Source organism: Nematostella vectensis, chromosome 2 (genome assembly GCF_932526225.1).
Source record: "Nematostella vectensis chromosome 2, jaNemVect1.1, whole genome shotgun sequence".
NCBI classification, from domain to species: domain Eukaryota; kingdom Metazoa; phylum Cnidaria; class Anthozoa; order Actiniaria; family Edwardsiidae; genus Nematostella; species Nematostella vectensis.
Window position 1 is genome coordinate 875,664 of NC_064035.1, and position 12,764 is coordinate 888,427.

Below are 12,764 nucleotides of genomic sequence, written 5' to 3' on the forward strand. Positions count from 1 at the left end.
GAGACCAAGGCACTTCTGTTTCTTCTTATCTGGCTTCCTTTCTCAGTCTCTACAATGTAGGATCTTGGAGACTTTGCTGGTGTTAGTACCTTTCCCATCTGATCTTGATCCCGAATCCACACCTTATCCCCTGTCTGGAGTTGCGGAAGCTCTTTAACCTGGTAACGAGTGTCATGTGACAGCTGTTGATTACTGCGGTAAGCTTCCCCCTTTGCCTTCAGCTTTACCAATTCGTTCATCTTCAGCTTGGGCTGTAGAGTTTCCGGTAGGATTGGAAGTTGTGTGCGTAACTGTCGGCTCATTAGTAGTTCACAAGGAGCTAAGCCGTTCTGTAGTGGTGACGTTCGGTAGCTAAGGAGCCCTAAGTATGGGGCAGGATTTCCTTGACCGTTCGAACCGCGCGTTCTACTTCACCATTGGCTCTTGGGTAGAGTGGGGAGCTTGTTACATGAGTAAACCCATAGTCCTTTGCGAACTGTTCATATAAATTACTTGCAAACTGGGGACCATTGTCGGATACGGCAAGATCGGGAATGCCATGAGTTGAGAATATCTCTTTTAGGACACTGATTGCGGTTTCCGAGGACTCACTTGTGAGTTTCCTGACTTCTACCCACCTTGAGTAGTAGTCCACTATGACCATGTGGGACTTTCCTTTCAGGTCAAAGAGATCTACTGCCACTCTTTCCCAGGGACGGGTCGGGAAAGAAGAGGGCATCAGAGGCTCTTTCGGCTCTGGTCGATGCTTGGCGCATGTGAAACACTTGGTTACCAGATCTGTAATAGCCGAGGTGATACCTGGCCACCATAAAGACATCCGTGCTCGGGCTTGACACTTGGTAATCCCCAGGTGTCCTTGATGGATAGAGTTGAGGATCTCCAATCTCATCTCTCGTGGGATGACTATTCTCTCGTCATGCAGTAGTAGTCCGTCCACGACAGCAAGATGACCTTTGTTCTCCCAGTACGGTCTCAGTAATAGCGAATTCGGCATGTATGTCGACCATCCGTCAATACAGTACTTCTTAATCTAGGAGCATTCTTCATTAGCATCTTGTGCTTCTCTGATTTCTTGAAGTCGCTTAGGAGTTGCTGGTAAACCAGTGATAATCTGACTGGTGAAGCTTTCAACTTCTTCTACCAATGTGTCATCTTCTGGGAGTGGTTTGCTTGTTGGAGCTCGTGACAATGTGTCAGCTATGACTTGGTTCTTCCCCGGTACGTAAACTACATGGGGATTGTACTTCAGGAGACGCATGCGGAATCTCAGAATTCTAGGCGGCATTCTTGACAGGTCAGTGTAGCTCAGGAGAGGGACCAGCGGCTTGTGATCGGACTCGACTGTAAACTGCATGCCAAGAACATAGTTGGTAAACTTCTCACATGCCCAGGTAACTGCCAGTGCTTCCTTCTCTATCACTGCGTATCTCTTCTCTGTCTCTGAGAGTGATCTGGATGCATATGAGACTGGTCTTCTAGTTCCGTCGTCTTGTAGCTGAAGTATGACTGCCCCTATACCCAGGTTGGATGCATCACTGGATACAATGGTTGGGCGGTTAGGGTCATAGTGCGCAAGACTTCTTGATGACGTCAGCTTTTCCTTGATCCTTGTGAAGGATTGTTGCTGAGACTCGCCCCAGGCCCACTGATTCTCTTTCTTCAGGAGTTGTCTTAGAGGTTCGTTGAGGTTAGCTAAGCTTGGGAGGAACTTTCCCATCAGGTTGACCATACCCATGAATCGCTGCAGGTCATTGACTGTCTGAGGAGTTGGGAAACTCTTGATTGCTTCGGTCTTAGCGGGGTCTGGGCGCACACCACTTTGGTCAATAATGTGTCCGAGGAACTTGACAGAGGGTTTGGAGAACTCACATTTGTCGTTGAGGGTCACACCTGCCTCTTGTAGGCGTCTAAGGACTTCACAAAGCCTTGTGTCATGTTGCTCCTGGGTCTCTCCATGAACCAGCGTGTCGTCGATATGACATATCACTCCATCTAGCCCTTGTAGGATGCTGGACATGGTACGCTGATAGACCTCTGGTGCTGAGCAGATTCCAAATGGAACACGATTAAAACAAAATCTGCCATAGGGGGTGATAAAGGTATGCAGTAGACGTGACTCCTTGTCGAGTGGAAGTTGCCAGAATCCACTGTTGGCATCCAGTTTAGAGAAGACTCTGCTTGGCCAGACTTTCATCGACTGAAAACATCGGGTGGACTCCCCTCTGGACATTTCTATTGAGTGCGACGAGGTCTACACAAATACGGACAGATCCATTAGGCTTGAGGACTGGGACCATACCAGAACACCATTGGGTTGGCTCTGTGACTGGAGAGATGACTCCCTACTGAATCATCTTGTCCAACTCCTGCTTCACTTTGGGAAGTAAAGGGTGAGGTACTTTCCTTGGTGTAAACAGACAAACAGGGTTAGTATCAGGTTTCAAAGTAATGTGGTACTCGGTTTTCATCTTGCCGAGTCCCTTAAACAACTTGGGAAACTCTGCTCTGTAATCAGGGGTGGGAATACTTCCTCTACATTGGTGTCTGCCCTCACTACTAGGCCTAACTTCACACAGGCATTCCTGCTAAGCAGTGAATGGGGTTGATTCTTGACTACGTACACCGTCTCTCTCATTTCTTTCCCCTGTGCCTTCAAGCATACATCAAGGGTTCCTAAAACTGAGAGCCTTGAACCCCCTGGGCCCCTCAGAACCTCCTTAGGCTTGACTAGTTCATAGAAGTTGAGCAATGGTTCCTGGTCGCTGATCACCGACACAGCGGCACCAGTGTCTAATTTAAAAGTTATGGGTTGCCCATCGACTTCTATTTCTGCCTTCCAGTACTCCACGCTGGATTTGCTCACCTCCCCTAGGAATGGAGATTCAACTTCAAGCTCATTGACATTTCCCTTGGCTTGTTTTGACTGGCATACGCCTTGCCAATGTCGCCTCTTATTACACTTATGGCAGGTGTCATTCTTTGCTGGGCAAAGCTGACAGTCATGCTTCTGTTTGCCACAGAACATGCACTTGGATGATTTTCCCTGGGCACTCCCCTGGGGACCCCCCTTGGGCTGGGATTTCTTAGGCTTAGGGGTTTTTGGATGGACTTTCTTGACAAAATCTACGTTCTGACTTCTTGTCTCCCCCCTAACCACATCTCTATTTTCCTTCCTCATCTCCGTAAGCCTGCACATTTCAATAGTTTGTGTAAGAGTCAAGTCAGGTTTGATTTGGAGACGATCTGATAGGGTTTCATCTTGGACTCCGACAATTATTCGATCTCTTCCCTTAGAGAACCATAACTACAATCGTCCGCTAGCCGGTAGAGGTCTTGTAAAAACTGGTCAAAGGACTCACCGGGCTTCTGCACGCGACGATTGAAGCGAGCTCTGTCAACGATGACGTTTTTTCGGGCACCAAAATAGGTATTCAGCGCTGTTGTCATCTCTTCGAAGGTTGCCTTCGCTTCGTCGATCTTTAGTGTTGCGATAATGTCGTCAGCACACGATCCCATGGAGTAGAGCAGTATGCTCACTTGCTCGTTGTCGGGTTTTGTTTTGAGGCCAGAGGCAATGCGGTACCTTTTGAAACGTCTCAGCCATTTTCGCCAGTTGTCAGCTTGCTGCAAGCCGTTCACTGCGGAGTTGAAACTTTCAGGGAGAGGAAAGTGTAGCTGAGCACGTTCGTCCTTATCTGTATCGCCCATAGTTCGGTTTAAGCCACTGCCATCATGTTATATTATGATCGATTGAGTTGAGAGAAGTACACCGATGAACAGTCAACAACAACGTTTTAATCCAAGATGGCGGACTCACCCTCAAGTCCCGGATGTACAAACACATAACACAGGGTTCCCAAATATGCCTAAGCTATAGCATAATACTACACTATGTGCCTCGTTCTTTTAATGGATGCCCTTTTCAACCGTGCTGTTTCGAGATGCGAAATACACAACCACAAATATTATTGATGCATGCGTTGCCTCGTTTTTTTAAGAATGCCATTTTCTTCAAACCGTCTTTACATTGTCTATATGCGCTAGGAAAATCGTGAAGTTAATGATAACCCAAGCAGTCACTTCTTTGTCAGTTGTCTAGGTGCGATAGCTCGTAAAAGTGCCTGGAACAGTGTAAAGGTTATACTAAAAAGCCACGGCGAACAAAAAGGCGGAAACAACCTATTTCAATCGTGCTGTTTCGACATGCGAACAAAACAACAACAAATAATATTGATGTGTTACCTCGTTTTGTGTTGCCTCGTTTTTTTTAAAGAATGTCATTTTGTTCAAACATTATATGTGAAAGTTTTGAAATGACAAGTGAAAATGATACTGAAGTGTTGCATCTCTCAAGGATGCCGTGCTGTTTCTCGAGTTCAAACGACAAGAGCATGGTGCGTGCTTCAGGACCAAGCGCATTCTTCCTTCGGCCGCGCAAAACACGACGCGAAGGACTTTTCTTTCATACTCCTTTTTGAGGAAAGACCGCTAGGGCTCCTTATGATATTGTTGTGTTGCCTCGTTTTTTTAAGAATGTCCTTTTGAATCATTCTGTTTCGCGATTCAAACGACACAACATATAACATAGTATGGCGTTGCTTCGTTTTTATTTTTATTTTTCAAACCGTCCTTATGTACTAATAGAAATCGTAGTTTGGTAGAAAAAAAGAAAAAGAAGGCCCTTCTAATAAGGCAATAATGGTAACACGATAGTTTGGATCATAAATATTTCTCGGTATTGGTGTGATGGCTCGTAAACGTGCCTAGAACAATAACTAGGAAATACTAATAAGTCGCGGCCAACAAAACGGCGGAAACCGCAGTCATAAGTATTCAAATACTTTGAGAAAACATTTTTAGTCGCAAGTGTTCTAGTGTTTTTCACATTCATGCTGTATAAGCTTATCAGCGAGAAATCCGTCAAATCTATTAGACTATTTGGGTATAAAAAGTTTCAAAGAAGTTCGTTAATGTTATAACTCTATTCCAGGAGACGACTGGCCACCTCAGCTCCTACGGTTACTCAGTTACTCAGATACTTCCTTCGGCCGGCAAAACACGCCAAGAATAAGCATTTCCCTGTCCCTGTATAGGTGCTCTTGCGTGGAAGAGTAAACTAGGAAGTACTGATAGGTCAAGGCGAACAAAAAGGCGGAAATAGCCGAAATGACGGAGACTAAAAATAATGTTTTCGGCAAGAACTCTTGTATTTTTATTTACATTGAAACTTGCATACACGAGCGAGAAATACGTAAATCCTGATAGAGGCTTTTTCGTGTGAAAAAGTCATTCATATTTTAAATTTTTAAATTTTGCTTTAATTTATCCCAGGGCCACCTGCTTCTACATAGCAGTTTCTTAGCTCAAACACATTATGTGTGGCAGAGGCCAGAATGTATGCGTAGGAGATGAATCCTAGGTTTGAAGACTTCGGCCGCGAATAATTAATCAGCGGTAAGAACCTTTGGGAGCGGCCGCAAAGACCGCCGGGTCCCCAAATCGTCGTACGACCAGGCTGAGAAAAACGACAAGATGAAAGTTTCGTCTGAAAGTTTACTGAAACAATTGGATAATTTCTAAAAGCAGAAGTTCATGCCATCGGAAAAGCACCAGGTAAAATAAAGTTCTCGTTGAAACAGTGGCAATAGATCTAGGGGGAAAGTTTTTATATGCAAAAATAGCATAATTAAGCTACATTTTCACCTTTTTTGCATGTTCACTTCCCTGCTAGCATAACCCTCTAATTTTTGCTAGTTTTAAGTGATGAAGTGTTGGGAGTTCCTGGGATGCGGCTAAGGATACTTAAAAATACCTACAGCATCTCTTGTCTCGGGGGATAGAAATTCAAGTCTTTTGGAAAGATGAAACTAGTGTGCGATGCCATCTTGCAAAAACGAAGCCTTTTGATCGGTATAAGTATGTTGGTGTGCCGTATTTAATTGACAATTGCTGGCTTTAACAGATGACTCCAAAATGACTGTCTCTTTTCCAGTTGAGTTTAGAAAATATAAGTATGTATCATTATTCTACATACCTACAGATTACCGTTGTCTAGCACTCCAAGCAAGAAATTGGACTATGACTAATAGTGCAAATGCAATAAAAGGTATAGCTCCATTGTTATCAGGGCATGGCCATGACTAATGTAAGCCCAAAAATCTGTTGCAGTGGTCAGTGTGGTTAAACATAGGAAGTCACTCGTTATTGTCTAGGAGACATTAGATAGAATTATCAGCTGGGAACATTCACTCAATACTGTATAACCTCATGGTAGATATAAAGGAAGTATCTTGTCCCTGTTAAATGTTTAATTTTCATATAAATGTTACCTTGTGGCAGTCTGTGCAGCAGTCAAGTAGGCCGAAGGTCTACGAGACGGAACCAGTGGGCGATGCCGTACTTGCCAAAACAAAGCCTTTTAATTGGTATCGGTGGGTATGCTGTAGTAAATTATAACTATAATTAGCTAGGACTATTAACTTAATACTTTAAACGCTCATGGTAAATAAAAGGTTTATATATGAGGAATAACTACCCTTGAAATGTTTAATTTTCTTACAAATACTACATTGTGGCATCATCATTATTTCAATAATTGAAATATAAAAAGTAGTCTGCCAGCAGTCAAGAAGGCCAAAGGCCTACAAGGCGGAACCAGTGTGCGATGCCGTACTTGCCAAAACAAAGCCTTTTAATTGGTATCGGTAGGCATGCTGTAGCTAATTATAATTATCAGCTTGGAGCATTAACTCAATAATGTAAATGCTAATGGTAAATAAAAAGGTTATATATGAGAAATAACAGTCTCCTAAAATGTTTACTTTATGATACCATTTCCACCATATCTGCCATTTGCCACATAGCCCTGTGCCTTGGCCATGGTACTTGCAGTGTTGACAGTCTGCTATATGTATGGTGGACCACCCTTCCCCCTTACTTTTCACCATATCCACCACTTGCCACCAAGCCCTATGCCTTGGCCATGGTACTTGCAGTGCTATGTGTCATCTTGTATGTATGGTGGACCACCCCTCCCCCTTGCTTTTCACCATATCCACCATTTCCACCATATCCACCATTTGCCACATAGCCCTATGCCTTGGCCATGGTACTTGCAGTGTTGACTGTCTGCTATATGTATGGTTGGCCACCTCTCCCCCTTACTTTTTACCATATCCACCATTTCCACCATTTGCCACATAGCCCTATCCCTTGGCCATGGTACTTGCAGTGTTGACTGTCTGCTATGTATGGTGAACCACCCTGCCCCCTTAATTTTCACCATATCCACGATTGTATTAGCCCTATCCCTTAGCCATGGTCCTAATTCTGAATAGATCCTATGTATGCTAAGTATGGGTCTATAGGACCACCACTTCCATTAAGTCCTATGCTACAGTGTTATATTACCATTTGGCCATTTGCCACTAGTGCTCTAGAAACGTTTTATAAATGCATATTATTGCTATTTCCTTGCGTATCGCATATAAATTTGCAAGGATCTAAAACCAGAAACCAGACAAGGGATTCTAATCAGACATTAGTCTAGGATCCACCCAAATTACAGAAGTTGTTATAAATTCAGGAAACCATATTTATATAATGCCTTTTCATCGATTTTACTGATTTTACTCTAAAAAGATATTTTTATTATTTTTTTAAGTACCCTCCCTGAACGTTTTTAGTTTCAGTTTATGTTCTGATTAGGTTCTAGGATCACCGCGCTGGACTGCTTTAAAAATGAATATCCCAAGAAAACAGAGAAAAAAAAACATGCACAGCCAATTGAGCGGGAAACAATATCCAGCACGAAAAAAAAACTACCAGCCCCTCCCCCTCCACCTTCCCGATCGTCACCCTGGAATATCTAATGGTCCATCCCCTAAGTCACAATAACAACAATCACTGTGAGCTCGATTTTGACTTTATTATTCCTTTATACAACATCTATTTTATGTAATCAAACTTATTTTGTTTTTCAACTCATTCAAAACATACAGTATCAAACAGTAAAGACGTTTAGTAAAATAGTTCAAATAAAAAAACCTAAGTCAACTCTTGCGTATTAAAACTTTTCTCGGCTAACTAGTAGGGGATAGAGGGAGTCGTTATAAGTTTAGGTAGAAGAAGGATGATTGTGAAATAAAGAAGAGATACATTCCCTTTTATCGGACCATCAAGTTGGTAGAAGTTTTCCCGACATTCACCGACTTCAACCATTCATTTAAATCCCTTATTAGCTGACACCTGCACTTAACAGATACATTTTATCAATCCGGAGGTTGTCCTTTATATCTCTAGGTTTGATTAAAAATCTCTGTGTATCTTGCTGTTAAGTTTAACCTTTTTGTAGCATCGCCTACTTGGAGCGGGCGCCATATCATGGCCGCTAAGTAAGGCCTCCGTGTCTTTAGTCGCTACGGTAGGGAGGTACGAATATTTTGTCTGAGGAAACTCTACAGGGATAACGTCAAGCGTCCATTTCCATTGTACCCCGCAAAAGAGCACTCCCATAAGCAGACTGAGTACTGCAGTAAGGCGGAAGGCAGAGACTGGGCCTAGGTGATGGATGAGGTAGCCACCAGCAATCGTTCCAGTACCAGTACCCAGGCCCCAGTACACGCCTTGGAGTATGCCTGGGGATAAAAGAAAACAGTAAACAGACAGAAAGGACACTCTATTGTAACAGCCATTTTTGCTTATACGGAATCAGGTGGTGCCGACTGATCGCTGCCTTCTCATACCTGTCTAAGAAACAGATTTTCCGTTTTTAGGTATCGAAGAACGAGTACATAAAAAGAAGAATTGAACCGCTCGTCTTGTCAGGCTGCGTAGTTATTCACGATTTCAGAACTCTCGAGTATTAGTCGTGTCTTCATCGGTCTTGTTTGATAGGCAATTTTATAGCAAAAAAAACTATATCTGCCATATAGACCAACCCCTTATATGGACCAACCCCTTATATAGTAGTGACCCTCCCATTACTAACCTTGTATGGTAGTGACAGCCTCATGTGGACCCGCGCCTACCAGATACGAGGTACAGGCTGACCAAGCAAGCGCATAAGTGACGCCATTTAACACCTCAACAGGAATGACATACCAAGGATTCTCGAGCAGCGTGTACGCCTGGAACACAACCGCGTACGATAACAAGACCGCAATCATGATCCTAACCTGTCCAAGTGCTTTAATAATAGTCCCGGCCACGTAAAATGTAAGAGTATCTGCGAAACAGCGCGAAATAATCGCAATCCCCATAAGGGTCTTACTTGCTCCAAGGTCTTCAAGGAACCAGACCAGGAAGTTATGGCACATACCATAGTTCACGCCCATAATGCACGCCGCTATCATACACGACCCGTAATGGACGTTACACAGTGCGGCTATAGCAGCACTCGTGGTGTTAGTCTTAACCTCAAAATATCTAAACTGGAACCCTGAAGATACTAACAGTGTTAGAAGCATCAGAATTCCAAAGAAACAAAAACAGATCATGTAGTCAGTGTATTTGTAACCGCAGATAAGGGTTTGAGACCGCTCGAGTAGAACGCCGACGACGAAAGAAAATATGCCAAAACCTACAGAGCCCCATAATCTCTGTTTCCCGTAGAATCTCCGCTCTTCTCCCAGCATTTCAAGCAAGGAAGCATCAGCTAATGTCACACAAGGAGACTCCAAAAATTCTCCCACCACAATTAGCACAAGGAGAATAGTGAAAATTCTTCCGAGCTCATTAGGATTTGACTTGGTCAAATTCACCATAAATATGAGAGACTCCTGCTTTGACACTTCCTGCGTGGGGCTGCTTGGCGGCTCATCGAGGGTAATACTTGGGGAATCATTTAGCTTTTCAGGATCACCGCTACTTTCACCGATATTGAGACCACTGCCATGGAAGTTCCGAGGGTTATAAACTTTGGGGTTGTTTCCACTGGTAGACATCTTCGTGTTAGTATAGGAACTTCCAACGAGGTCACCATTTGCAGACTCTCCAAGACCAACTTGCTCATTATTACCGTGCACACTTCTATCATCACTCAGCTGTACCTTTTCAGCGAGAGCGTGCAAGCTGGATGAACCAGTTAAGCCATCCTGCGCTGAGTTTACAGCAGTCAAGATATCCTTCACACTATGATGAATTACATTCTTATTAGAGTTCTCGATGGTGTTATGGTGAAGACTGTCGACGCTTTTTGAATCGTCCTTGTGCTTTAATAGCATATTTGCTAGCTTGTGTGCCGGAAAATAAGCAAACATTGACGCCGAGCCAGCATCCCCAGAAACCTCCAGCTCTTGGGAAATGCTCTTGATCATTTCGGAGAAATGACGTATACCAACCGCTTTGTTATCGGCTTCGACGTTGCTACCGTCCTTTTTGCCTCTTTTTTTAAGATCTGCCGAGCTCCAAACTTTTGGATAGTTTGACTCTTTCTTTGTTTTCCTAGCCACCTTGTTCAAGATCCTTGAACTAGATGCACCCCACATCACTGTGTTCTCCTTATTCGGTAGCTCACCGCTTATTCCAGAAAAAGAAAACGGACCATCATAAGACTCATCAAGGTTGCTTGCGAAATTTTCTTTGGAGAATTCAACTAAATCTGGTTGTGATCTTAATTTATTGCGTCTAGTACTAGTATGTTGTTGATCTTTAGTTTTGTTTGCATTGATTATAATGGTACCCGTATTTTTAGCCGGTGTAATCGTTCTCTCTGTATTATTACGTGTGTTATTGTTATTAGTTAGTGTATCGTTGACTCTATTTCTGCTAGAATTTTCAAAAGTAGTAAGGACTTGATCGAATTGCTTGCTTTTACTGTAGGTTATCTTTCTTTGTCTTCGAGAATTCGCAATATCCGTGACATAGCTCACATTGTTTCCATTGGTGTGACTGCTGTAAGTTGCAGTCCCCATTTCAAAATATTTCCGTCCATTATCAACCGTATCAGTTAGTTTTGTCTTTTCAATGTGAGAGCTGTGGCCAGTACGTTCATCGTTGCTTGGATTAGTGTGACGGCTGTAAGTTGTCTTTCTAGTCGCGACAACCAATTGGTTTATCATTTCTTTATGTTCACTTGGCGAGCCATTTGTAGTTGTATTGTCATTTGCTGTGTTATTTGTGAATAGTCTCCTTGACTGATGAGACTGAAAATCAGGCTTCAATGGAACTACAACTAGGTCGGGACTAGCCTGGACTTCATTTTCAGCAACGCGATATTCTGCGCTAACTGCCGAAGAGACCACAGAACGCTTAAAGAACCCCGTCTTTATCTTCGTATAATTAACAAAGTGGGAATCGGAAGAGTTTCCCTTGCGAACTTCACAGATCTCATGCGTGGGCTCGACAAATGCTAAAGCCAGAGTCATTATCAACCATGCCAACGCAGACATAATTAGAATCGCTTTGCGTTTGCGGTACTTATCCGCCATTACCGCCCAGAATGGCGCACTTGCAAACTGCGCGATCGGTCTAAAGCCGATCAGTAACCCGACATTGCTGGCTGGGAGTCCCATTTGACGGAAATACACGGGTAGATATGGGAAAAGTGCGCCTAATCCACTCAAGAAGAAGAAATAGAACGCTTTGTAGACTAACAGTTCACGATTGATCTTTAGCCTATCCATGTTTGATGGCCTCACTTCTGGCGCGCCCAAATGTCTAAACTTGGTGTCTGATCATTGTGTATGTCATTAAGATTCCGCTTATTAGTTTAACGTTCTTTGTCACGTTTCTCAGAGCTAAGTCCATCCGGAATATTTCGCTAGGAGGTTATGTTATTGAGTGAAAATAGCCAAGCAGGTTGTTCATTGAATATTAACGAGCATGTTCCACGGCCGCTGAGCTCACCGAAAACAGGGAATTCCCGATCACCCGTGGTCCGTTACGGGTTTACACCTATTTCACAAAGGGTTGTCAGTGCAAATGGCGAATGGCAAATGGTAAATGGCTAATGGGTCCTAATTATTCGTAGAATTAAAGGTGTTAAATAAATACCGGCAATGTCAGAGCCAAGCATTTGTAACATTTAATAGATAATTGTTTTGATTTATCCATATTCTTCGAGACGCATGGTTACTTTCGGTCGTAGAACTGCCATTTGCCAATCGCCATTTGCACTGACAACCTTTATTGAAATAGGTGTATGTGATTTTAAATGTGGGATTGAGTGGATAAGCTCGAGGGCCCCCGAGCCCTCGTTTTCATGCGAGACCGAGCATTTTTAGTTGTTAAATAAATCGAGCACATCGATTTACCTCGATTTACATCGATTTACATCAGATTCACCTCTTTCCCCCTTTTTCAGATTCCTCGAGAGTAAATGGCAGCGAACACAATAAGCAGGTCCAGTCCAGTATTCTGAATAGTCCATAACACCACATCAGGAGAAAATGCCGTTTTGCCGTTTGGGGTATTTTATTTAAAATTGGCGAAAATGGAGTGACATTAGCTCTATTTTAGCCGAAATCAAGGGATTGTTACATGGATTTGGATCCTTTTCAACATAATGGATTTCGTTACTTTTTCACATGTCCGTAACTTACTCCTTTGAGAGCCCTTCAGTTATTTCAATTTCCTCTACTTTTACAAAAATTTGATATTCGACCCTTACCATTCATAACAAAATGGCCATACTCGATCCTTCAACGATTCAGTTCCTAAAGATACAGTAAAAATAACACTAAAGCACGATTAAGTAAAGATACTCCCGCATTTCAAGGTCACTTAACACATTTTGTGTTCCTAAGGCTTTTCTTGGCGGGAGT

At 43.0% G+C, this 12,764-nt stretch overlaps 3 protein-coding genes across 3 annotated transcripts in view; 1 reads left to right on the top strand and 2 right to left on the bottom strand.

Annotated features, from left to right (window-relative positions):
* Positions 1-361: 361 nt before the first annotated feature.
* On the bottom strand, positions 362-994 carry LOC116616110 (uncharacterized protein K02A2.6-like). The gene has a single exon (XM_032377987.2). It carries the CDS (start codon positions 992-994, stop codon positions 362-364), a length of 633 nt encoding a protein of 210 aa, XP_032233878.2.
* A 4,338-nt stretch (positions 995-5,332) lies between these two features.
* LOC5509104 (alpha-1,6-mannosylglycoprotein 6-beta-N-acetylglucosaminyltransferase A) overlaps positions 5,333-12,764 on the top strand; it is a 31,926-nt gene continuing 24,494 nt past the window's right edge. The window contains exon 1 of the mRNA XM_048722782.1: positions 5,333-5,613. The gene's annotated coding sequence lies outside the window, so the exon portion shown is untranslated. The remainder of the gene's footprint in view (positions 5,614-12,764) is intronic.
* Positions 7,907-11,823, bottom strand: LOC5509111. Its single transcript, XM_001629620.3, has 2 exons — positions 8,990-11,823; positions 7,907-8,636 (listed from the first exon to the last, which is right to left on the bottom strand). The coding sequence occupies exons 1-2, from the start codon at positions 11,622-11,624 to the stop codon at positions 8,308-8,310; spliced, it is 2,964 nt and encodes a 987-aa protein (XP_001629670.2). The 5' UTR covers positions 11,625-11,823; the 3' UTR covers positions 7,907-8,307.